The sequence below is a fragment of the Gouania willdenowi genome, chromosome 6 (assembly GCF_900634775.1).
Source record: "Gouania willdenowi chromosome 6, fGouWil2.1, whole genome shotgun sequence".
In the NCBI taxonomy this organism is placed as follows: Eukaryota; Metazoa; Chordata; class Actinopteri; order Blenniiformes; family Gobiesocidae; genus Gouania; species Gouania willdenowi.
Window position 1 is genome coordinate 35331918 of NC_041049.1, and position 27679 is coordinate 35359596.

At 41.5% G+C, this 27679-nt stretch overlaps 1 protein-coding gene across 2 annotated transcripts in view; it reads left to right on the forward strand.

The window, feature by feature from the left end:
- reln (reelin) overlaps positions 1-27679 on the forward strand; it is a 316389-nt gene that overhangs the window by 70430 nt on the left and 218280 nt on the right. For both annotated transcript variants that reach the window (XM_028448258.1, XM_028448259.1), the window contains exon 3: positions 22405-22543. In XM_028448258.1, the coding sequence (XP_028304059.1) occupies positions 22405-22543 (139 nt within the window). The remainder of the gene's footprint in view (positions 1-22404; positions 22544-27679) is intronic.

Consider the following 27679-nt stretch of genomic DNA (forward strand, 5'->3'; position numbering starts at 1 on the left):
TTTTTAGCTCTTAATAATAGTTTCATTTATTCATAAACAAATATAAATTCAAGTAAATGATGTATAATGATATTTCAGGATGGGCCAACAGATAATTGTGATCATGTTGATGTTTGCACTGATTAAATTAATCTTACTGGATTTGTTTTGAGATGTAGACAAACTGACCTGCAGGATGAAAAATTGCCTCAAAATCCATGGTCAACAACTCTGAAATGAGCAAGAAACGTTGTTACCATGTAATTTGGTAATATTATTACATGGCCATTGTGTAACAACAAGGGATGTTCTGAATACAGAAGCATTGTGATTGTTTCCTAGCTAACCAGCGGCTAACTGGCTAGCCTGCACTACGTTGGACATAATGTTCATAATCTTGATGAAGGAATATTGTAGCAAGTGTATCGTAGCAGGCTAACAACAAGGTAAATAAAAATTAACAGGATAATTAACGAAGGTCTACAGGACGGGCTCTGCCGTGTCTGAAGTTCTGTTTGGTCCATGCTCCGCCCACTTTCCCCTGAATCTCTTCAAACACCGACAGTACCAGGAAACAATGTTATCCTACTCTATTCACTGCTGTGTCTTGTTGGACTCACTTTTGAATGTTTTTTTTGTCAGATGTCTGCTAACATGACCAGCCGCTCGCAAGCTTATTTTTTATTCTGTTGCTACTTTTTAATAACTTTATGAAAATAAATATTTTGACAACCGTTATTTCTGTGTAGTGTCCTGTTTATGTTTACCTGTATCCAATGGCCCCTCAAGCCTTTGGATACACATCCTAGAGGGGGCCGTAACTAGACTTACATACTCAAGTGCAAAAGGGACTCTCCCCACGTATTAGTTTCCAGTAAAATCCTACAATTCCCACAATCCTTAATGCTTCTCTGTAGTCCTTGTATTCCTTCTGGGACATATTTTCAAGGTGTCTGTACTTTCGTAGCTCATCTGTCAGTCTCTCTTTTAAGCTTGTCTTCATCTCTCCTGCTATGTTTCACTAGACAGTGAAATGCAGGTCAGTGTCACATTTAACACTAAGAGAAAGAAAGTGTGTGTGTGTGTGTGTGTGTGTGTGCGGGTGTGCGTGCATGCGTGCGTGTGTGTACGTGCTTATGAGTGGAAGAATATGAGAGCGAGAGGAAGATCTCACCTGGCTGAATGAAAAGAGGACAAGGTTTAGTTTTATTTAGCTGTGACATTTAAATGGGATTGTGATCCAAATGTAGATCACCCAAATCAAAAATTCTGCTTCATAATATACAATTTATATTTTATTGTTGACTAGGGGGCAGTGGAGGCCTAATGGTTTCGGTAACGGACTTCAAACCAGAGGGTTTCTGGCTTGATTGATCGTCGCTGCAACTTCCATCAATCATCAATCAATCAATCAATCAATCAATCTTTTATTTGTATAGCGCCAAATCATAACCAATGGTATCTCAAGACACTTTACAGTAGAGCAGTCTTAAGGACGGACTCTTCATTTTATGGATACACACATATGCATATATACGTATATACACATACATATGTATCCCACACCCAACATGAATTCATCATGGCGTCAAGGAAAACCTTCTGTTAAGCAGCAGGAACCTTGTGTGGATCCCATTCCTATGATGAACAGCCATCCACGTTATGCTGTGTTGGGTGTGTGCAGAGGAGAGGGTGGAGACAGAGCTGCTGAGACTCTGTAACTCCACACTGAGGATCCCACGGACCTGCAAGACAAAAGCCAGAAGGAGTACAGGAGCAAACACACAAGGGAAGAAGCAGACATAGAGGGAGTGTTAGAGAGAGGAATGGGACCCTCTCTGGTCCCTCTCTAACCTAAATGACCTCTCTCTTAACGCCCTCTCCAACCTCTCTCCAACCGAGCATGCCAGACCCCCCCCCCCGGCAGTCTATGCCTATTGCATCTTAATTATGAGCTATGAGCTGGTTCCTAACTAAAAGCTTTACCAAAGAGGAATGTTTTGAGCCTAACCTTAAAGGTAGAGAGGGTGTCTGCCCCCTGAACCGTGGTTGGTAAATGGTTCCAGAGAAGTGGGGCCTGATAACTGAAAGCTCTTCCTCCTATACTACTTTTAGAGACAAATGGAACAATGAGTAGTCCAGCATTTTGAGAGCGTAGTGTTCTGGGGGGATTGTATGGCACTACAAGCTCCTTGAGATAGACTGGTGCCTGTCCATTTAGGGCTTTATAAGTGAGAAGAAGAATCTTGAATTCTATTCTATATTTTATGGGAAGCCAATGCAGAGAGGCTAATACAGGAGTAATGTGATCTGTGTGAACCAATCCAATGTCTTCCTGCCGGTCCCTAGACTGGATAAATGCAGAAAATCTGCATTGCACATAAAAGCCTATGTCAAATTTACCATGTGAATAGCTGTGGCGATCCTGGAAAAGAACCGCCAAAAGAAACTCACCATTCTGTGGTTAACTAAAAAGTACATTCACAATTTTTTTTTTTTATTGACGAGTGTGTAATTTTCAAACATCTCTGGACTAGTTTTATTTAACGTTATGTTTATACTACCATATACTATCATTTTGGAAAATTTTAAACACATTGTTAGCATGATTGGGTGTGGCTAAAACGCAAATGAATCTTTCACACTTATTGTTTCCTGTACGCTGAGGGGTCGATATGGAAAAACTCTTTCCTACCAACCAGATGTCTAATAGTTGGTAGCTTGTCCGTAAATGTGCACTTACAACAACAGTGCCTTTTAAATTCCCCGTGATGAAGTCAAGCTATCAGCTCTGATGTCAGTTTGACTCTCTCACTTGTCGTGCAGCGTTAACACACTGACAGGGTGAGCCCACATCTGCCCATCTGTGCCGTTAGTATGAGATCTCACTCTATTTATCTAAATTGTTCAAAGCTCTAAATATTACAAATATTTTAAGAAAGACAAAAGGAGGTACAAATCTATATGTGAAAAAAAGATTGCTATCCAAGAAAAAGTATTTTTGATTTATCTTCATTTATGTGTTTGGATGTGGTGTTATTGTTGTTGTGGCCATGTCCAAAATGACTTTCTCACTGCTTCAGGACAGAACATACAGTTTATCATATCTTATCACATGAACAGTTTAGCGTAAGCGGGCTGACAATTAATGATTGTTTTGATTAATGTAGATTAAGTGTAGATATCCTCTATAGCGAGCACATGACCGAACACACATACTGTATTTATTTTGTCTATCTGAATGTGATATATTATTTTGAATGTCCAAGAGTGTAAAGATGAACGTATAAGTTCATATCTATAAAACAAGCTCTGCTCAGTCATACCGTGGGAGTGAGCAGGGCGTCTTCCTCGACCATTAATCACTGTCGACAGCGTATATGTGCACAATCTGCATGTGAAAAGACTGCAAGTGTTTGTATGTGTGAGTGGGTCCACAGATTTGCATGTACGTTTTTGACTGGTGAATGTTTGGCTGCAGCAGTCTTTCACCCCTGTGGTGGCTTTCTTGAAGTAATAGTGTTTCAACGTGAATTAATGGCTGATGGTGTAACACTACAAAGGCTTCTACCAGGAAAATAAAATTTCACTGTTGATGCAGCATTACATTCGGTCAATCTCACCACACTTATAGTAATAAACGTTTTAGTTATGGATTAAAGCTGCAGTATGTAGAATTGTGAGACTTTCCTCAATCCACCTTTCCCTCCTGAACGAAACTTACTGGTCTTCACAGTTGTGCGCGAATAAAGACTAGTGACAAATGTAGGGACTTTATCTTGTGTTATTGAAGAGTTTCTGGTGTTTTAGAGACATGAAAGCATGTATCACTCGCTGTTGTGAGAACAGTAAGAGGTTCACAGTCACAGCCGCTCCTCAAACACAAGCAGTCGAGCCCAGCTGATCAGAGCAGACACACTCCACATCCACACTGCAGATAAATTGCATATGTTGTCTCCACCTTGGATAATGTTTTTCTTAGGTTTACAAGCAATTCATCCCATCTGTTATCACTCTCTCTGACTCTGTGTGTGGGGTAGACTGCGCACGGACTGAAAGTGGATTGCGCACAGTTTGCCGCACATATCGAGTTACGTAGAGGGACCTCCGAGCAGTCTGTTCCTCCTGAACACGTATTTGCCTTTTTTTTGTTGCTGCTCTACTGCTTCCTTTTTCGTCTTGCTTTGCCGTGTACCCGTTGTTCCAAGAGTTGCATTAGAGACTTCTGCTGGAACATCTGTCATTGGACTTCTACTATTCTCAGATGGTGAATACACTTTTGACAAACAGCTCGAGCACCCAATAGTAATGCCCAATTAGCTCATTGGATTGCTCTGTTGGTAGAAAGATCTCTGATTGCCTGAAATCCAGCGTCATGCTCCTGTATTTTTAAAGCTCATTTACAGGGCCAGGAGAAGGGGAAGATATTCACTGTCCACTCAAAACACTTTGGATAACAATATTGTCAAAGATGATTATGAATTTTTGACCAAATGAGGCACAAAAAAAAAAAAAAAAAAAAAAAAATTACATACTGCAGCTTTAAGCACAAAAATAGAAATTAAAAAAATTTGTAGGATCTACATTAAAAATGATTATTTCAAGTTATATTTATTTTACTGCTTTTTTAAGTCGCTCATTTTTTGCTTTTTACTTATTCACTCATTAATTAATTCATACATACATACATACATACTAATCAATGCATCAAAGATGAATACATGCTACAATGAACATAACCAGTTTCAGAGTCATATAAGGACACAGGGTTTAGAGTTTCCTCAGTGGCCAAAATTGTTAAATTTTTATTACTTTGCTTGTTGCCCGGACAAGTTGAAGCTTTCTCACATTTTCCACATCACAGAAGCCTGTTTCTTCACCATAACATTTGAATCACACTAAATGATAGCAACCCTGAAAAAAGGGCAAGCGAGTCAGAAAATTGATGGATGGATAAATGATAGCAATGTAATTTCTTGTTCTCCCTCCACACCCAGACATGAAAGGATTAAAGTGTTTGTTATATGCATTTTCTCTTATGCCCGAGTTGGTTTTTCACAGTGGGAATAGAATATATGTTTTCTGTCAGGTTCCAATGCTGCTGCGTCCTGGAGTGCATCAGTCTGCCTTTTCATCGTCTAGCACATTCTCATTACTCTTTGCTTTTCATCGGCAGTACCTTTTGCCTCTCTCCAACCTGCTATTTGATGCTGCTCTGTGCATTTATTTTTCTCTCAGAAATCAGACGCATGCTTCATCACCAATACTCACGTCAACGTTTGCAAGTAGTTACATTGCAGATCAGACTTAGATGCTTCAAATTGTAAGTTCTATAGCTCCTAGAAATTCCCTATCTGCAAACTTAATAGGCTCTAACAGGGGTTCACAAAGATCCCTGAGTACCAACATAAATCCCAGAAGGAGACGCTGGATTTAAACACATGCTTCAGCCTGCAGGCTTCCTCAAAGCTGCAGTTTGTAAGTTTTTTTTTGCCATCACTTGGTCAAAAATTCATAATCATCTTTGAGTATATTGTAATCTAAAGTGTTCTGAGTGAACAGTGAACCTCTTCTCCTTCTCCTTGCCCTGTAAATGAAGTTTAGAAATCCAGGAGTGTGATGCTGGATTTCAGCCAATCAGAGATCTTTCTACAAACATATGTGCTCCACGAGATGTTTTGGGCATTACTATTGGCTGTTCGAGTGAAGTCAGGCGTGTTCACATACCATCAATAGTAAAAGTTCCAGCAGAAGTCTCCATCATGGTGTTAGACACAACAGTTGCACGATAAATCAAGGGGGAAAAGGCAGACCAAGGTGGAGAAGCAACAGTTTAAAGTCACAAACCCATACTTAGGAGGATTGGACCGGTTTGCGTCCTCACAGATGAAGTGTATATATTCGTGACTGTGCAGGGTCCGCCGCACACACTGGTGTAAGAGGGAGAATGATAACAAACAAGATAAATCATGTGTAAACCTAAGAGAAGCCTAATTAAGGAGAATACATTTTACAGTTAGGATGCGGTCACAAATCTCTATTGAGAAAAAAACAGTTGCCGAGAGCGTTCACAAAAGACACCGGTAAGGGAGGTTATAGTTTCGATTTCTGAGGGGGACACCACCCACAGGCCTCCTCTATACCTCCTTTACCTTTGCCTCTTTTTTTATTATTATTTTTTTTTGAGCAATGTCAAAAAGCTCCTTTATATAGGCCATGTATGGTGCATTTCGCAAATAGCGCCTAAATTGCATTAATGAATCACACTTCAGGGCCTTGGTGCTCCTTCTAAATATTGATATATTTTTATGAAACTTTACAGACCACATTTTTTTGTCAATTGGAGCATTTTGAAAAGGTGAGACCATAAGATGTCAAATGTTATGTAAGGATGTAAATAAGGACCACCCGACTGTTCACCGTGTGAATGTTGCAAATGTGCGTTCGTTTATTTCAATAAAGATTTTATTATATATTATATTATATATTTATTTACAACTGTAAACTGATCTGACGATTGCTAACTTTTATTGTAGCGATTCACCTGTTGCTTGCGCCTCGAATATTCACAAAACGTGGCAGGGCAACGACACAGACACCATAATTGGGGCATTTGTGTGTTGTGGATGTGGATTTGTGGATGTTGTGCTTGGGAGACTCTGGTAAAGGAGAGAAATGCCTCTCGGGGCTGGATCCTTGAACCAAACATAAATGCAGCCTTTTTGGCAGCAATAACTAAGGAGCAGCATTGTCTCCCCGTTACTGGGACCTCTCTTGAGCTGATCCCCAAGTTAAGAGGATTGTGGCTTCCTCCTCTTCTGGAGGCCCGGTGGTGAACCCTTGCTCCAAGCTGAGGGGCGTGGGTTCTTCCCGGGTGCCTGCTGCTTCACCAGCTGAGGGCCAAACCTGGCGTGCATCACAATATTCTTGAGAGGAGGCAGCGGTTCCGGTTTGTGCAGACTGGCTTGCTGTTTAGGCTTAGCATTACGTCTGGGAATGATGCTGTACAGAACCTTAATTTGCTTCTTTTTAAGTTCAAAATAAGCCTGGATGGTGTCGAGCGAACAAACAAACCCCTCTGCTGACACTGGCCCATCCAGAAAAGCCGCTCTGTCCCTGTCCAGAACCTCGAAGAGATTAAGCCACAGGTGCTTCTGTGCCACCACCGTGGAGGCCATTCCTCTTCCCAGGGAGAGCGCTGCACAGTGGGACACTCAGAGGATGTAGTCTGTTGCGACTCTAACCTCGTTATGGAACGGGGACAGTGGGCTGTCAGGAGGCATACGTGACCCGAGTTCCGCCGAACATATAGCTAATATGTCAGAAGTGCGGTGACGGAGCTGAGGGCCTGGGCCTTACTAGCCTGCATCCGGTAAATCTAGCCTGCAGTGGAGGCGCACTAACTGGACGACAGCAGCCCCTGTTCATCCTCGAATGAACCCTGTACATCGAGGCCGATGTCCAGCACATCATTATCCTTATTGTAAGAGGTTAGCATTGTAAGAGCACCCACGGAGGGGGCCGGCTCAAACCTAGCTAATCCATCAGCACAATCCATGTGGTCTGCCCAGTTTCCCGCCACTTCGACCAGGAGCACCTCACCACCGGACTCGGACAAAGCCAGGTCCCTCAACACGAAGAGGAGGGGGTTGTGCCGTGTAGAGCTGCTTTACCCAGCACCTTCTCTGCAAATTTGACCTATCTCTCCAGGGTGGAACCCCGGAGCTGGAGACAGAACTCACAGCTCCCCTGATCCGCCAACGCTCTCCTGGCGTGGATGACCCCCAGGCAGACGGGACATTCTTCATGGAAGTCCATATCATGGAGGGAGAAGACACACCTCTGAGGACAGGGGTGAACAGAGGATTTTCCCCTCAGTTTGTTAGGCTTGGCACTAATAACGAGACACAAAACCCAGGTGAGGAGTCAAAATTAGCACTCCGTGGGTAGCCAGCGGCTAACACCAAGAGAACAGCTAACTTTGACCTGACAGTCAATCAATCAATCAATCTTTTATTTGTATAGCGCCAAATCATAACCAATGGTATCTCAAGACACTTTACAGTAAAGCAGTCTTAAGGACGGACTCATCATTTTATGGATACACACATATGCATATATACGTATATACACATACATATGTATCCCACACCCAACATGAATTCATCATGGCGGCAAGGAAAACCTTCTGTTAAGCAGCAGGAACCTTGTGTGGATCCCATTCCTATGATGAACAGCCATCCACGTTATGCTGTGTTGGGTGTTGCAGAGGAAAGGGTGGAGACTCTGTAACTCCACACTGAGGATCAAACGGACCTGCAAGACAAAAGCCAGAAGGAGTACAGGAGCAAACACACAAGGGAAGAAGCAGACATAGAGGGAGTGTTAGAGAGAGGAATGGGACCCTCTCCGGTCCCTCTCTAACCTAAATGACCTCTCTCTTAGCGCCCTCTCCAACCTCTCTCCAACCGAGCATGCAAGACCCCCTGGCAGTCTTTGCCTATTGCATCTTAACTATGAGCTATGAGCTGGTTCCTAACTAAAAGCTTTACCAAAGAGGAATGTTTTGAGCCTAACCTTAAAGGTAGAGAGGGTGTCTGCCCCCTGAACCGTGGTTGGTAGATGGTTCCAGAGAAGTGGGGCCTGATAACTGAAAGCTCTTCCTCCTATACTACTTCTAAAGACAAATGGAACAACGAGTAGGCTGAAGTGTCTTAAGCGACTTGCTTGGGCAGCCTACTAAAAGAGAATTACAATAATCCAGTCTAGAGGTAACAAAAGCATGGACTAGCTTTTCGGCGTCGCTCTGAGACAGGATAGGTCTGATTTTAGCAATGTTACGGAAATGAAAGAAGGCAGTTCTTGAAGTTTGTTTTATGTGAGAGTTGAAGGATAAATCCTGATCAAATAGAACCCCAAGGTTTCTAACAGTTGTGCTTCGTGCCAGAGTAATGCCATCTAGGGCAGTTAGGCTAGCATAGGTTTCTCTAAGGTGTCGTGGGCCCAGTACAATGACCTCAGTCTTGTCTGAGTTAAGAAGAAGACAATTTTGGTCCATCCAGGCCCTAATGTCCTTTAGACAGGCCTCAAGTTTAGATAGCTGATTTGTCTCACCTGGCTTCATTGATACATACAGTTGGGTATCATCAGCATAGCCGTGAAAGTTAACAGAGTATTTTCTCATAACATTACCAAGGGGGAGCACATAGATGCAGAAGAGGATTGGACCTAGCGCAGAGCCCTGAGGAACCCTGTAGCTTACTTTAGTGTACACAGAAGACTTTACGTGTTCACGTGTACAAACTGGTACCTATCAGATAGGTAGGATTTAAACCAGTTTAGGGCAGTCCCTGTGATTCCAAGTAATTCCTCTAATCTCTCTTGTAGAATATAGTGATCTATAGTGTCAAAAGCTGCACTAAGATCTAATAAAACCAGCACTGAGAGTCGTCCTTCATCTGAAGCCCAGAGTAGATCATTAGTTACTTTAACTAAAGCAGTCTCTGTGCTGTGTTGAGCTCTAAAACCTGACTGGAAGTCCTCGAACAGGCTGTTGTTTTGAAGAAATTCACAGAGCTGAGCCGCCACAACTTTCTCAAGAATCTCTGAAATAAAAGGAAGATTAGATATAGGCCTGTAGTTTGCTAAAGTGCTGGAGTCAAGAGTAGGTTTTTTGAGAAGGGGTTTGATTACAGCTACTTTAAAGGACTGTGGCACGTAGCCTATTGATAGGGATATATTTATATCGGATCTGAAAGGCAGGTCGATGTTTTGGAGGATGAAATAATAGAGTTAAGTTCATGAAGTCCTATATGTGTGAAACAGTTTAGGTTAGGCCTATTTACATTTAATGGTACAGCAGGCCCAGGTGAAGGCAGGGAGTGGCTAATTTTATCTCTAATCTTATGAATTTTATCGTTAAAAAATGTCATAAAGTCCTCACAGCTGAGGGCTAGAGGAATCATGGGCTCAATAGAGCTCTGACTTTGTGTTAGCCTGGCTACAGTGCTGAAAAGGTACCTCGGATTATTTTTATTTTCTTCAATTAGTGAGGAATAGTATGTAGATCGACTATGTCGTAAGGTTGTCATGTATTTACTATGGCTTTCTTGCCAGAGTATTCGTGACTCCTCTGTTTTATTGGAGCGCCACATTCTCTCTAATTTACAGGTTGTTTGTTTGAGTGTGCGAGTTTCAGAGCTAAACCACGGAGCTTTCCTCTGACGTTTAATAGTTTTTTCCCTCAATGGGGCAATTTGAGTCCAAGGTGGATTTTAGTAGACTAGCAGAGCTATCGACAAGCAGATCCAGTTGAGAGGGGTTATAATTAATATCATAGTTATTTATTGGATGGTGCACTGAGTTTAAGGCAGCAGGAATGGCCTCTTTAAATTTAGCCACAGCACTATTGGACAGATTTCTACTCGTAACTATTTTATTGCACAGTGCGAGATCCTCTAGGATAATGTTGAAAGATATTAAAAAGTGATCTGATAGCAGAGGATTTTCAGGGTAGACTTTTAGTTCATTAATATCAAGGCCATATATTAGAACAAGATCAATATAAAAATCTCCTACTATCAGTATTTTATCAGAACTGAGGACTAAGTTTGATATAAACTCAGAGAATTCTGATAGAAATTCAGAAAAAGGGCCTGGAGGACGGTAAATTATCGCAAATAAGACTGGCGGGCAGGTTTTTGATTCGGTATGAGATAAATTTAGAACCAGGCTTTCAAAGGAAGTGTAAGTGGCCTTTGGTTTAGGATAGATTAGGAGAGAGGAATGATAAATAGCTGCTACACCACCTCCACGGCCTATGTCTCGTGGCATATGAGTATTTAAATGACTGGGAGGAGTGGCTTCATTTAAACTAACATATTCATCTTGATACAACCATGTTTCAGTTAAACAGAATAAATCAAAGTTATTTTCTGAGATAAGGTCATTTACTAGTAGAGATTTGGATCTCAGTGATCTAATATTTAATAGAGCACATCTCATGGTTTTATGTTTTGGTGTTTCTATATTTGAGATTTAAATTTTTTTCAGATTTTTATAATTGATTGCTCTTTTATTTGATTTTATGTTAAAATCATTGTGAAATTTGGGTCTTGGGACAGACACCGTCTCTATAAAATAATATTCATCACCATCACAACAGTTGTCATGGCGATGAACACAGTTATCATAATAGCAATGGGAGGGAAACTGTCCTAAGGCAAGGGCAGAGGGGCGTTGAGGACTCCACCTCTGTAACATGGTCTCATTCATGAGATGTCATAACAGTGACTGTGCCATGTTTTCTGATAGTAGAGATGCTCCCTCCAAAGTAGGGTGGATTCCAGCTCTTCCTATCAGGTTCGGTTTTCCCTAGAAGGATGCACCTCACGATGCCCGCTGACTTCGCTAGGTTCACGTTTCTCACTATGGAGTCGCCAATTATCAGAGTTTGTTCCCCGGTGAGTGTGTTGTCCTCACGGAGGGGGGAGAACCTGTTTGAGACGTGAACATGGTGGTGTCCCGAGCGGCTTTTTGACCTTCGACTATGCTTCCCACGGACAGTAACCCAGTCATTGCTGGCCGGGGGGAAGCTAGCTAGAGATAGCATGGTCCGTACCGGCTAGGTCCTGCTTGCTAGCTTCGGTTTTGGTATCAGGGGTGCGGAACCGCTTCTCCAGATTGTTGATCCTCGTCTCCATATCTAACAGTACGTAACATTTTATGCAACTACCATTGTTCCTAAAGGAGGACGAGGAGTAACTAAACATCTGACACACCTGGCAGGAGAGCGGAGGAGAGGAGAGAGAAGCCATAGGTGCTAAATTTAAGCTAAGCTAAGGACAAAAGGAAGTTTAAAGGATATTACACTGCCTCTAAGAGGCGAGCTTGCTTTTTACTTTTTACTGTTATGGGGCCATTTTTTGTAATAAAATGACTTTTGTGTGTGCTTATACAATCTGTGTGTCTGTACCTTGATCCTTGTCCGTGTTTCAATCCGTGTGTGGAATTGCAATATGTAAAACCATTTGTGTGTGCGCACCGAGGAGCTCTTCCCATCACGTTGACGCCGCGGGGACGTTCAGCTCTCTGTGTGAGCTTGTGTATAAAAAATCCACACCAAGGTGAAATAAATTTCATGTCACAAATGATGGGAAAAATGTGAATGTGTACATTTAAAATTTAAACCCAAAAAAATATTCACGCATGCATGATTTTAATGTGAAGTCACAGAAAAAAATATTCACAAAACAAACATGTAGACTTGCACAATTCTCAAATCTGCCACTACAGATGCACAAATGACTTTTCTCGCGTGAATCTGCACTGATGTCAAGCGTTTCATTATTGTTATGAGACAGATCATATACATGTTCATTGTTTTAACGCTTTGTCACATTTTACAGATTGTAGATTTTGTAAAAATGTATTAACCGCTTGGCCACTGCATCAGCTATCAGCTCTTGATCTATAATCTCCACATAACATTTACCCATAACTGCTCTCACAGCAGAGCCAATAATCTAGGATTTTTTTGAATTTCCCCCTAGTGGCAAAAACCTGGGGTTTAGTTACACTTTAAGTAGCCATGTTTTATTTCAACATGCAGTTTATTGGCCGAAACAATACCAAAAGCGTTAAAATAGCTAAAGCACTATGTTAATCAGATGAAATACGGAAGAAGCTCTGCAGTAAAATAAGTCATTTTAAACACAAAGTTTACAGTTTTTAAACATCAAATATTGTTATTTGAAGCATGGAGTGATTTATGACATCAACTAGCATATTTTGCAAAAACATTTTTCTGTGCTTTTTTTTTTTGTCTTGCTCCTACTTTTCTCATGGCACATCAGAAATGCAATGTTCTTAAAGTGATTCTTGTTCGGTGTGTTACTCCACAATGATGAAAGGTTAAGCAGCTTATAACTCATCAAAAACTGCAGGAGTATCAACTATTACAATGCCAGAAGACAGATAATACTGGCCCAGAAGAAAACATGGCATAAAAGAGAACTCAGCAATGGCTTCATGCAATCCAAGTTCTTGAATCTACTTTGTCTATACTTAGCTGGTATAGATAAGCTTTTGTACCAACTTTTACACAAATGCTTCAGCATTGCGAAGAAGAGTGACCTAATAACCATACCAAAATAAAAGAGGCGCCACCTTGGGGCGTTATACATTCAAAAGTGACTGTTACATAGCCCCCCCTGGTGAGAAAAAGGCTGTCCCGAGCCGTACACAGCCGAAGATGACACAACCACACCAAACAGCATCCTATACATAGAACACAGTTAAGGTAGGCAGCTACACAGGGCAAAGACCATACAAAAATAAAAATCTGACCCAAACACTTAAAACAAATAAATCAGTGGATTTTTTTTTTTTTTTTTTTAACAACAGAAATGCAAACTTAAATCAGCAAATAGCACCAAACATGGTTGAGTATAATGTATAAAAACACCTACAATATCATAACATAAAAATGTAGTGCAACATTGTCATATGAAGCCGTTTCAACCGAAAGCAGTTCACCTCGGATCAAGTCTGTCAGTGTGAAAAACATTTGTCCACTTCTTGTCACACCAACCAGACGTAGCCCTGGGGCAACGTCGGGGCGTAAGGTCATAACGCCCAGTAGGAACAGTGTCCACATCAGCAACAGAGTCATTGTCTGGTGAACCAAATGGAAATTAATCATTGTCAGTTTCAGTGTCTGTAAGTGGGGCAAGAGGGGCAACGTCATTGTCCAAAACCTCAGATGCCCCACTCTCAGCAGGAGAGGAAAATGAGTGTTCCTTGGAAGTCACAGAGTCCCAAGTATGGAATGGTTGCATATTCACGACATGATAAACACCAGCATCAGCACCACCGTCTACCCAAGAGAGTCCGTAGTTTACATCACTGAGCCTCTGAGTCACACGCAGCGGACCTTCAAACAGAGGTGCAAGTTTAGCTGTGAAGTTAGACTGGGCGTCGGATTATGGGTGTGTCTTAACTCTTACAAGGTCACCAACACTAAACGTGGCATGCCAACGTCTCAAGTCATAGTAGTGCTTCTGTCTTTCATGACTATAGTCAAGTGCTGCTCTGGCATGGTCATGAGCGTGTACAGAGCCTAAGGCAGAAACAGCATGTTCAAACAGTTCACTCACAAAAGGAGACCCTCTGTCAGAAATCAGGTAAGTGGGGGCACCGTGTCAAGCAAAAATGTCAGCAACAAATTTACCAGCTGCTACCTGAGATGTAGCTTTTCTAACAGCACTCGATTCCACCCACTTAGTCAAATAATCAACGAACACAATCAAGTATGCATTCCCAGCTGGGCTGCGAGGCAGCAGGCCAACAAAATCCACACCTACATACTCCCAGGGTTTTTGAGGCACAATGGGAACCATAAAACATGCAGGTTTCTTCTGACATGGTTTAGTGAACTGACAGACTGCCCACGATGTTACATAGCGTTTTAAGTCAGCGGCCATTTTGGGCCAGAAAAACCTGAAACGCAGTCTTGCCAAAGTCTTAGAAACACCAACGTGACCTGCAGTGGGGTGGTCATAGTAATAGTCCAGCAAGGTACTTCTAATAGAAGTAGGGGCAAACAGTTTTAGCTTTCAAAGGGTGTAAAGCACATTTGGACTTAGAGTCTTTGTAATACAGAAGAGAATCATACACATACAGTAACACATTGTCATTGTCTGAGCAGTTCTGTGAGTCTGCTTCAATGTCTCTGAGTAGCGGAAAGGGGTTTCGAGACAGTGCATCAGGCACTTTGTTGTGTGTGCCAGCTTTGTGCACTATCGTGAAGTCAAAGTCCTGTAGGCGAAGTGACCAGCGAGCAAGCCGGCCAGTGGGGTTTTGATGGGACATAAGCCATTTGAGACTGCTGTGGTCAGTAAAGATAGTGACATGCACACCTTCAACATACGGGCAAAAGTGCTCCAGGGCCCATATCACAGCAAGGCACTCCTTCTCCGAAGTGCAGTAGGGAAGTTCAGCCTTGTGAAGGGAGCGACTAGCAAAAGCCACAACATACTCACGACCCTTGTCATCCTTTTGCATTAAAGCTGCACCCAGACCAACGTCACATGCATCAGTGTGGACGGAAAAAGGGCGCTTGAAGTCGAGAAATGACAGGACAGGGGCCGACGTGATATGGTTTTTCAAAATGTCCATGGATCTTTGGCAATTGTCGTCCCAGTGAAATGTGATCTTTCTTCATGAGAGCATGAAGAGGTTCAACATGGCGGGCGTAATCCTGAATGAAGCGGCGATAATATCCAGTCAAGCCAAGGAACTGTCGAACGTGTTTCACCGTGGAGGGGGTGTTAAACTCCTGGACCGCCTTGAGTTTGTTCAGATCCGGTTTAACACCTGACGACGTGATGCGGTAGCCCAGGAAGGTGAACTCTTTGAGGCAGAACTGGCACTTTTTGAGTTTCAGAGACAGGCCAGCAGCTTTAAGTCGGTATAGCACCTCCCCAAGATCCACCAAGTGCTGTTCAAAGGTAGGTGAGGCAATAACAATGTCATCAAGGTAGACTGCACACGTCTTGTAAATGAGGCCAGCAAGTACAGAGTTCATGAGTCTTTGAAAAGTTGCGGGCACGTTGCAGAGCCCAAAGGGGAGCACCCGAAACTGGAAGAGACCGCAGTGTGAGATGAAGGCAGTTTTCGGTCTCGAGTCCTCTGACACAGCAACCTGCCAGTAACCTTGCGCCAAGTCCAATGTTGAGACAAATTTACCCCTTGCCAGAAAGTCTAAAGAGTCATCGACTCGAGGTGAGGGATAAGTCACTTGGTTGAGACCCCAAAAGTCTTAACAGAACCTTGGGTCAGAGGCTGCTCTGTTGACAATGACTACAGGCACGGCCCAAGGACTTGTGGAAGGTTCGATGATATTGTCCATCAGCATTTGCTGTACTTGTTCTTCAATCACACGTTTCTTAGCAGGAGACGTGTGATAGGGTGGGAGATTCACAGGTTTCGCATCAGCGGTGTCAATGACATGTTTGGTGAGAGCTGTTCGACCAAGATGACCATCAAACATGGGGCCAAACTTGGAGAGCAACCCATCCAAAGCGTCTTTGTTGTTCCCAGAGAGGCTCGCTTCCAACACTTTTGCTGTGAGATCTGAGTTAAGCGTTTCAATTGACATTATCGTCTCAGTTGAAAGTAGCTATTTATAATCATAGTCTTCTCCTCCTCATCCACAAGAGGGCATGGGACATCATCCATGTAAACTGTTCTTGTGGGAATGTGAATTGATACAGAAGCTCTTGCCATAAAATCCATTTCCAGAATGAAAGGAGAAGACAACTTTAGAATTACCTCAAAACACTGGTAGAAGTTCTTGTTCATGAATCCAATATTGAGCCAAGTGACACCTTTGGGGAAACAAGGAGCATTATTGGCAAGGTTAACTGCAGGTCCAATCCACTCACTTTTTTTGCTGGGGTAGGTGCCATTAAACTGAATAAGATCTGCTCTCACAGCTGATAAAGAAGCACCTGTGTCAAGAGTGGCATTCACAGCAGTAGCATTAAAGTTCACTTTTGCTCTCAGAGGAGTATTCCAGTGGACGTTTGAAAAATTGTCTTCCAAGAGTCCGAGAATCAGTCCATTTTGAGGTGAAGGAGGTGAGTGACGCTCAGTTAGCGACTGGAGGGAGGTTGGCCTCGACGAAATGTCCTCCCGCCTCTGTAGTTTCCCAACTGCCTGTTGTGTGGCAGACCCGCCGTGCTGTCATTACCAGTCCTTTACAGTTCTGAGTCCGGAGGACCTGGCACTGGAGCAGCATTAACATGGTAAGGCCCCACAGCATCTGCAGCAGTTTGCGCTGAATAAGGTTGGCTGTTACAGTCCAGGCAGGTGCGTGAGGTAAACCCAGGCTAAGAGCATTTAAAGCAGTAAGGCTCAGGTTTACGCTGCTCTTTGTAACGTGAAAAACTCTGTGGTATACTTGGTCCGAGCACTGAGTGGAGCTCATGAACGCGCAGCAAAAGTTCCATCAAGGCAAGGCAAATTTATTTGTATAGCGCATTTCATACTCAAGGCAACTCAATGTGCTTTACATGATAAAACATTCAATTGTTTAAAATCAAAAAGTAAAATCAATTAAAATCATGAGTAAAATCATCAACAAACACATTACATCAACAACATGACCAAAAATCTCTCTCTCAATCATACGCAGTAGAGAAAAAAAGTGCCTTTAACTTTGATTTAAAAATGTTCACGTGATGCTGACTTCAGCTCTGCTGGCAGTTTGTTCCACTTCTTTGCAGCATAACAACTAAACGCAGCATCATCATGTTTACTGTGAGCTCTGGGCTCCACTATCTGACCTGTGTCCATAGAGATGAGAGACCTACTGAGTTCATACCTGACTAACATGTCACTGATGTATTCTGGACCAAACCCATTCACACATTTATACACCAGCAGCAGAACTTTAAAGTATATTCTGAGGCTGACTGGGAGCCAGTGTAAATACTTTAAAACTGGACTAATGTGCTCTGACCTCTTTGTTCTGGTTAAGACCCGAGCTGCAGCGTTCTGAACCAGCTGTAGCTGTTTGATGCTCTTTTAGGGGATTCCTGTCAGAAGACCATTACAATAATCCAGTCTGCTGGATATAAAAGCATGGACCAGTTTCTCCTGATCTTTCTGAGCCATTAAACCTTTCACTCTGGAGATGTTCTTTAGGTGGTAGAAGGCTGTTTTTGTGATAGATTTGATCTGACTGCTGAATGTAAGATCTGAGTCAATCAGAACACCAAGGTTTTTGACTTGGTCTTTAGCTTTTAAAGATCGAGACTCAAGATAATTGCTGACAGCAGTCCTCTTTTCCTTGTTACCAAAACAATCACCTCCATCTTGTCATGGTTTAGTTGAAGGAAGTTTTCACTCATCCAGCAGTTTACTTTTTCTAAACAGTCACACAACACCTCAATGGGACCATAGTCATCTGGGTTCAGTGATAGATATAGTTGTGTGTCATCTGTGTAGCTCTGATAATCAACCTTACAGTTCTGTAAAATTTGTCCTAAAGGAAGCATATGAAGGCTAAACAGAAGGGGTCCAAGAACAGAGCCCTGAGGAACCCCACAGGACTCCACCACCTTTCCTACAAGTACGACACTTATTGAAATAAATTAAGTTTTGTGGTGCACTTTCATTGAGAATAGTATTACTGATACCATCATTCAACCACGTTTCATTAAGAAATAAAAAGTCCAAGTGATGTGTCAAAATAATATCATTAATTAGTAGTGACTTGTTAACAAGAGATCTAACATTAAGAAGAGCTAATTTTAAAGACTTTACTGGAGACACTGGTGGACTTTTTGGATGACATGTTATGGAAGTCAAATTTTTTATCTCTATAAAGCTTTTTGCTTTTCTTTAATTTCACAATTTTACCTGTGTTACCTGTCACCACAGGAAATAAAGAAGCTGCATTAACTCCATAAGGCCCTGACTTTTTCTCGTTGTTCCTAAAAATAGAGCTATTGCAGTCCGTACCTAGCACACATCAGACCCGTGTCGCTCTAAGATGAACACAGCTGGCCTGAGGAGAAGACTGATCCTGGGCCTGGTATCGTCGAGGAGGGATGGGTGGTGCAGATTGGTTCTTTAGAGGATATAAGATGGGACCATGGTGGGGTAAAGGGTGGGGTGTCAGTCTTGTGCCAGCCAGAACCAGCTCGTTCATCTGGGCAGTTAAATTCAAGAAGGCAGGGGTAGGAGAGAAGCTGGATGAGGTTGAAGTAGGTGAATTTTGGGGCGAAGCAGGTGGGTCCTGAGATGTGGGGGTTGGGTTGACCGCTTCATTTTGGCGATTTTTATTTCTTGCTGGAAGCTCATCGACTCCATGTTCTTTCCTTGTTGTTTTGTTCTCCGATGGTACATGTTGTCCTCTGTCTTTATCAGAACTGATAGCAGTGTGACTGGTGAAGTAAAACAAGTTGGATGTGAAGAGTTTTACTCCAGCCTTGTTTAGACACAGTCCATCTGCTCTAAAAAGATGACGACGTTCCCAAAAAATAGGAAAATTTTCTATAAAATTTAGTGAAAGGGCAGCACAAGCCGAAGACAAAAATTTATTCAAAGAGTAAATCCTTGAGAATTTCAGATTTCCTTTGCGGACTGGAGGTATCGGGCCACTGATGAACACTTTAGGCTGCAAACAGCTCACAGTTTTTAGCAGATGGGTGAAATCCTGCTTTAACACCACAGACTCCTCCTTGGCTAAATCATTTAACCCAAAATGAATCACAACATTTTTCAAATGTGGGCAATCTGCAACAATATGCAAGATTTTGTCAGCCAGGTCTGATACTGTGTCATTAGGTAAGCAGATCACTTTCACGTTGCTGCTAAACATCTTCTGAGCATCTTTAACAGAAACGTCTCCCACTATCAGTGTGTGAGGTTGTTGCTTTGGCCTACTATGTCGCTTTTGTTTTCCTGAAGCACTTTCAGTCTTCGCAGTTCCAGAAGGTTGTGTGTTGATCCTAGGTCATTCAGCAGTGGGGCGAATCGATTACCCAGTTCTACATGAAACTGGGTTTGTGATTTGGTGATACTCCTGCCTTTAGCAGATGTCCACTTTTGTGCCTGGGCAAATAAGGGAGTTGATGTTGAGGCTGCAGTCTGCGAAGCCAGTGCAGGCCAGTCCGTCTCATTATTGATATCAGGGCGCTTTGCTCGGCCCGTTAGCCTTTGAAGTGGATATGACTTTTTCTTAGGCTTAGCTCCCAGAGAATTCCAGGGAGGACTCGCACCTGTTGGCTTATCATTGGGAGCAAGATCCTCCCTAGGCCTGATAGCTTTGTTAGCAGGGGCTGGTAGCGAGTTAGCTTTATCCTCTCCGCTGTTTTGAAACAGCGGCACAGTCGTATCATTATCATATCCACAGTGTCCATTAAACTCAATGTTTATTTGTATTCCTCGCACTGTAGTCTCCAGTTCAGTAATCTTTTGGAGAAGACTGCTGTATTCTGTTGTGGAAAGAGCCATTCTTATGCTATTTAGCTTGCTACTTGTAGCTAGCTAGGTTGCTACTTAGCTTTCCAGTTGAGCCAGCAAATAAAAAAGCAGTAGATGATTACCTCAGAGCCAGAGTCAGATGGTAAATGATAGAGTTTGATGTTGAGGTATCGTATCATTTCTCAGAAGAAAAAGTTCATGTTTAGTAAATAAATTCCTCTGTGAGCTCCGCTCTGCTCTTTTGCTGCTGTCAGCTCAGCTGCCGGAAGTAGTTAATCACAGAAACGATGTTGGCGCCATACAATGCAACTCTGTATTTCTCAAAAGAGTGTTTACTAATAAGCTCAATTTGCTCTTTTTCAGGAGGTGGGCTTTTCAGTTTTTTAAACTCACTCAACATGTGGGCAACAAAGGTTGGGAGTGGCTCATTCTGAGCCTGAACACGATCCAAAAGTCCCCTCAGAACGCGTTCTTGGTTGTCGGAGGGCAGAAAAACAGTCTTGAACAGCTGACAGAACCGAGCCCACGAGGTGATGTGGGTGTTCAGAGCGATGAACCATTTCCTGGGTTCTCTTGAAAGAAATCGCGGCAGTTCATTCAGTAACTGTTCATCGGTCAGGTTCAATGAGAATTTGTATGCGCTAACAGCTTGTAACCAGTCCTCAGGTAGCACTCTGTCATCCCCAGCGTACACAGGGGGCTCCAGTTTGGCGTGATGCAACGCTGCCGCGATCACCCTGGAAGTGCTGTCGAGCTCCAGTGAGTGAGGTGGATGGAAAGGAATAGCAGGAAGGAATGGATTAGTAATGTTGGTATCGACTGTTGGCTCCGCTCTGTTTGTAGTAGGGATGTGGGGCGTGGACGTAGCCATTGGGAAAACAGGAGACTGTAGGACTGCAGGAGGAACAGGGTTCTCTTTGCTGAGATGATCCCACTGCTTGAGCATACTCTTCTACATGTTCAGTGAGTCACGTAAACAGTCACTAAGTCTGCCTACTTTTGCCCTCAAGTCAACTACTTCCTGTCTAAGGCCAGGATTTGTATCATCAACAATACTCTGCACAGGTACTGATGTAAACTCCATGTCAGAGTCAAAGTTTGGGTAGTACGCCATTGTGCTTTTCAAAAAGGTTACACTAAAACACAGTACGGTCCTTTTAAAGTAATAAAAGAGTCAGTCAGATTAAACTATGCTGACATTTAAAAATTTATTTATTTATTTTTTTTTTTTTTAAAGCGCACAAAAATGACTAAACTCTAGCTGCTGCTAAAATGTCCCCAAATCTAAAAAGGGACTAAAGTGATCATAATGACATCAGACATGGCTGACACAATGAGTGGCCAATGCAAAATCTATAACAGTGTTGTAATTTATCCAGAGTTCAAGCATTAGCATTGCGCTAACATTAGCATTGCGTGGAGTAATTGTTGATTTAACAAAGAATTATTTAGAATTACAGCGACTGCCCAGAGCAGGACTTGAACCAGGATCCTCATGATCATTGCTTGAACTTAGAAGTAGGCTCTGATCACACTGAGGTACATCTGTCCATGGGAAGCTGAGGGTAAAAGTCCACCTTGTAGAAGCAAAGTAAGAGGAAATGCAAAGCCTTCCCACTTAAAGTATAATTATTAAAAAAAAGTAGAAGATTGAGCAGTTTTACTAAAAGTTCAGAAGCAACAGGTGACACATTCTAGCAGACCTAATCAACCACTCAATCTGTGCATGATCACAAAAAGTTGCACAAAATCTTGAATAACATTAAAAGTAAGAGATTTATCCTTCTACAAATTAGATATGATTGACACTGAGGAGCAGAACAATTTAATCTTTGAATGATGTAAATCGTTTTTTTTTTTTTTGTCAGAGTGCAACCTCTACAAATTACTGATAATTGTAGATTAGAGAATGGGATACATTTTAGTGCTAAATTTGAGTCTCTGAGTTAAATATTAACAGAGATATGGCAGTTTACAGTCAAAGCATAAACTACATTAAAAGTATTAGTGTTAGCATTTTACAAATTACTTAACAGTGTTGTCATACTTTAGTGGAACATTTAGACATTTGAATGGTGTAGATTGGTTAAGAATTGGCTGAGTTGTAGCACAACAAAAAAAGTGGTGGAAGAATAAGAAAAATATTAATAAGAATAATAAAGAAAAAGGATCTTAAAAGTGGGATGTTCTCACTGAAAAGGTGAGAGTTTTCTTAAAAAAGTAAAACCCATTGAAGCATTTTATTTATGATTTTAAAAAAAATTTAGGGTCTGCCCTTCATGTATGAAGTCAAATAAATGACCAATGAATTCAATGGATTCACGGAATCAACATATATTTGAATCTAAGGTTGACAGATAAATTGTACATTTAAGCTATAAATCTCTAATTGTCTTTATTCTGCTCACATTTTCCTCTCGCTTTTTTCAGGTATGATGCCTGATCGCCAGTTTGGAGTAACCCAGTTCGTCTGCAGCGTTGTAGCTTCCCATGTCAGCCACCAGCCCTCCACCAGCTTCAACTTTGTCTGGATTGCCCCCCCGCCTGGTACGGGATGCGTCAATTTCCTGTGAGTCATGAAAACCTTGTCTTTGCGATCTGAGATGGTCTCATTCCTATGCTGATGCTATATATAAAATAACAATAAAACAACATTTACCTGCTAAGCCTAAGAAAGGCTTATCAGCTAACTTCACAGTTGGTGTTGTCTGCGTGAGCCACATGAAGGATGTTAAAAGGACATCATATCAGATGAATCCTGCATAATCACTAAAAGGGGGTTAGACTATGCCTTGACTGATGTGGCCTTTGCACCCAAATATTGACTTGGAAGGAGGCAGCAGGCAGAAGTAGTGCTTATAAAACCAGTCCAAATTTATTACAACAATCGAAAACATCAAATTACTAAACTATGATAACACACACACACACGCCGACACAGACAGGAATGCCTACCAATAGACAGAAACTAACAGAACACGTTACAGACAAAATAATAAACAAAATTAAGCAAGACTAAAACATGAACCGAAACAAAACAATAACCCAACTGGACCCCAGATGATGAAAGATTTTAGTTGGTAAATGCATTTATTACATTTGATATAGGAAATACTTTGGTTTTTCTCTTTTCTATTAATGTCTTATTCAATCTGAAAAGTGCTTGCAAACCAACGTTTTTAAAAAAAACAGCTTTTTTTCCTACCAATACAAAAAAAGTATGTCAATTTTGGCCTGGTGTCTCATATGTTTTTTTTTTTTGCTTTATATGATTTTAATACCTTCAGTTCAAACTGAAATCTAATCAGTTGTTTTTCCAGTTTAATGCTCACCAGTGTTCCTCTTTGAGAACTTGAGAGGCATTCCAATTTGTGCATCGATGTTTAATAAAAGCCACAACTAAATTAAACATTTTGGCAGGAAACGCAAAAATCCCTCATTGAATTCCCGGAGGGATACGGCAGCCTATCAGACAGAGACTGCAATGGACTGACTGACGGAGGATGGCTCAGCCGGGGAATTGACTGAAGTGGAGCAGCCATTTAGACAATATGCACAGAGCCAAACAGATTTACCGGCTTTTTAGTCTGCCAGAAACACATTTACTGCTGAGTGTGTGTCAGCTCTCTGCAACTTTGTTTTTCTTCAATGCTCGTGCTTGTGCGATGTGTTGGAGGAACCACAAGGCACCAGATTACCAGTGAGGCTGGCAGAGGGCCACCACTGGATGACAAAAGAGGCCAATGTCGCTGACTTTGTCAAAGTCAGCCAATCAAACAACACTTTTTGTATTTTCTGTCATGTTGACAGGTTTAAATGAAAACCACTGACTACTTGGTGAGCGCATAGACGTGTCTATATGTGTGCGGTTGGAAGTTTGCTTGTTATGTAGTGCTGGTGCTGCTGTCTGTGTGCACCTGTACATGATTAGTCTGCCAATCTTGATTGATACATAGACCATCTTCCACAAACATCGGCCATGATTGTCAGTGGCGGTTTTTGACATGGGCAACATAGGCATCCGCCCAGGGTGGCAAGCTCTAGGAAGAAAAGAAAAAAAAAAAATCATCCATTTTATATTGCACTGCTGCGCTGACTGAGGTCCCATCCTCCTAAATTATGAGGATGTCTACGTGACATTCACCGCCACATCACCCAAAAACCTGGAGACATCAGCATGCGCGCAGGCAGCCAGAGCCCCTTCAGAAAAGAGCAGATTTAAAGTTATTTGCGGTATGACACGCACGCAGTGCGTGAGTTAAACGGTTCTCAGTGATCTTCCGCTACGAGTGAAGAAGTCGGCTTCAATAGTGACTCTTTACACTTGTGCTTTCCTCTCAATTCTCTATTTCTTATGCATGCTTCACTCTTTAAAAACATCCTTTTTTTATTTGACTTGTACAGTATAATTAACACCTGTGTTAATCATTTCTGATTAATCATGGAGGAATGTGCTTATCCACACCTGTGAAAGTGTGCCGTGGTATCTGCTGCAGATATTCACTTAAAATCTGCTTTAGAAGTTGCTTCAGCGAACAACAAATGTTGACAGAAAACAGTTAAACGGAGTCAATAATGATGAAAAATGGAATGAGGGACATTTCTGAAACTAGAAAACGTCTACTTATCTTTCAAGGGGTTTTTTTTCTCAGTCTGTGCAGCGTCTGTTTCATATTTCTATTGAACGCAGTCGTTTCTATGGCTTCTATCTGGTGACGGATAGAGTTACGTGAATCTCCGACAAGTTTTGTTTTCTTTGATAATATGTTTGACTGTCTGCGGTTGCAGGACCGGTGTTATCTTATAGGTGGGGACCATTTTAACTAGTGACCAGTGAGTCCCAGTGGGGTTCATCAAATTGTCTAATCAATCCTTTACAGCTTTGCAATAAATATAATTATTATTTAACAAATAATCAGATAAATTGTTATCAAATGTGTCCAAACTATTATTGTATTTATTTTTTTAACTATTATCCATTTATATGAAATGTTTTTGGCTAAATAATAATCAAGGGCAAGCAGCTTGGCAGTGATAAGCATAAACCACACCATATGTGAAAAACTAACATATGAGGACATGATTCATGACTTTGCCCGCACCAAGGCGAGACAGGCATATTTTTAGTTTCAACAAAGCACTAAAAAAGTGAAACCCAATTTAGGGTTGGTTTTTGGGTTGATTTGTAGTTGTAGTGGGTAGTTGTGTACAAAACACCTTTTAGTTTTTTCTATTTTTTGTTTAATCTTACCCTTATAACAATTGTTTTTATTCCCATAATAATTTATTTTATTATAATTTTTATTTATCATTTTATGACAGTAAACTAAGCTATACAGAGTTTACAAGCTTTAAATTGTAATATTTTGTTTTACTTGTTTTGTATATAGTTTTCTTGAATGTTTATAGTTGGAAATGTTAAACCTCAAATGTGTATCATTTATTCTACTAGTACAGTGCCCGTCAGAAGTATGCATTCATGTGGGAGCACAAGGGGTATGATTTCGTATTTTTGTATCTTTCTGTTGTGTTTTAGTGCATTGTGTCCATCGGAAGTATGGATTCATGTGGGAGCATAAGGGGTATATTTGCGGGTGCAAAATGTGGGTGCAATTTTCCTGGTTTAATTCTATGGGACGTGCATGACTTCATCACTTTTATATTTTTTTGTATGGTGTATTTTTCTGTAATGTATGTTTTTTGGAGTCATGTGTATTTGTGTATCTTTCTGTTGTCTTTTTGTGCATAAATGTTTGCTGTTTTTTTAATTGTAATTTTTTTTGTAATGTATGTTTTTTTGGAGTCATGTGTATTTTTGTATAATTATTGTTTTTGTTGCTATTGTAGTGTGATTCAGGAGTAGTTTTGTGTATTTTTCTGTAAATGTATGTTTTTTTGAAGTCGAGTACAGTGCCCGTCGGAAGTATGTATTCATATAGTGGGAGCTTAAGAAGAGTTGTCAATTATGGGCATAATAAAAACAACATACTCTAGCAATATAAAGGGGTTTATTTGCAGGTGCAAAGTAAAATAGCGTGTGCAATTTCCCTGGTTTAATTCTATGAAACATGCGCATGATAAATGTGTTGTTGTTTTTTTTTTTTAAACTCGTTTTTATATTTTTTTTGTTTGGTGTTTTTTCCTGTAATGTACAGTGCCCGTCGGAAGTATGCATTCATGTGGGATTATAAGTATTTAGTTTAGTGTATTTTGAGTCATTTTCATGTTTTTGAAAATGACTCAAATGGTGCATTTTTCTGTCTTTTGTAATTTTTGTATAAATATTTAGTTTTGTGTATTTTGAGTCATTTTCTCATTTTTTGTTGTTTAGTGTGTGTGCCTGTCTAACTTTCACTAAACTTATCTATTTTCTGTAGTTAGGTGTAGTGGCAGGTGTGTCGTGGGTGAAGCTGCAGTAATCATCAGGCGGGCTTCTCTATGTAGCACCGTTTACTTATCTGACTCAACACTGCAGTCACTACCACCCAATGGACGGGTGTCATGACACAGACTGTAACCGGACTAAATGGTGGTACATACATAGACACGTAGACGGTGATCGATAGTGAAGCGCACCTGATCGGTGTGTGTGTGTGTGTGACTCTCTACCTTGGACTCTAATCTCCTCTATTGGTTCTCTCTCACACACGCGCGCTGCTGATTAATGTACAGCTTTCAACACAGCAGCCATTGCTGTCAATAACTTCCGGGTGAGGTCTGTCCGGTCTAAATAGCGAACAGTCAAACTAACATAAAAATAAACGTTTCGAAATATCATCACCAAATAAAGAACAGTAAAAAAGTATTTTTCCTCAAAAGAGAAAAGAGAAGTCCACGGGAGCTCATGCACGCGCCGGAAGTGAGCTGTGCAGTGAAATAGATATAGATGGTGCGCTAGCGCCCCCTCACACCCTGAGGTCAAAAGATGAATAGGTTTCATTTCAGGGCCGTCCAGAAGTGAAATAAAATTAAAATAAACATTTTGAAATGACCAAATTACTCCAAAATAACAGATACACACACTTGTGGTATTTGGGACCCGTCGACCGAGTTTCAGGTCGAACTTGCACCGCGTCAGGGAGATATTTGCTCCACATACACACACACATCCAGACATCCACACACACACACAGACCTCCCTTGCTTTTATAGATAGATAATAGTCTACTAAGCTATGCACAGTTCACAAGCCTTACATTACACTACAAATCATAATACATAATTACATTTCATTTTGGCCAAGTTCTTGGTATGTTGGTTTGTGGGTGGTGTTTGTGTTGTGGGGTGGGATGGGGGGAGGTGTTATTGAGGTTGCCCGCCCAGGGAGTAATTCGTGTCAGAACTGCCACTGATGAGCGTTTAAATTAAAAGCTGCAGACATTAGATGTCCTTCAGAGTGCTGGAAGAACTCCAGCGGTACATTAATATGAGCCCTGTTGGCAGTTTTATGGGCTGTATTGTGGGAGTGTTCTAGGTAACAGATCACCAGCTTGACTGTGATGGAGTGCAGTGACGTGAGCATCCAGGAGAGGTCATTTTCCAGGTGGCTGTAAATTGCCTCCTAAATAGGAAGAGAGGCCTTGGAGAAGAAAAAGACTGAGAGGTAGAGGAGGAGGTGGATATGAAACACGCTCGCACATGCACGCACACACACGCACGCGCACACACACACACTGGGTGAATTTCTTTGTGATTTCACACTATA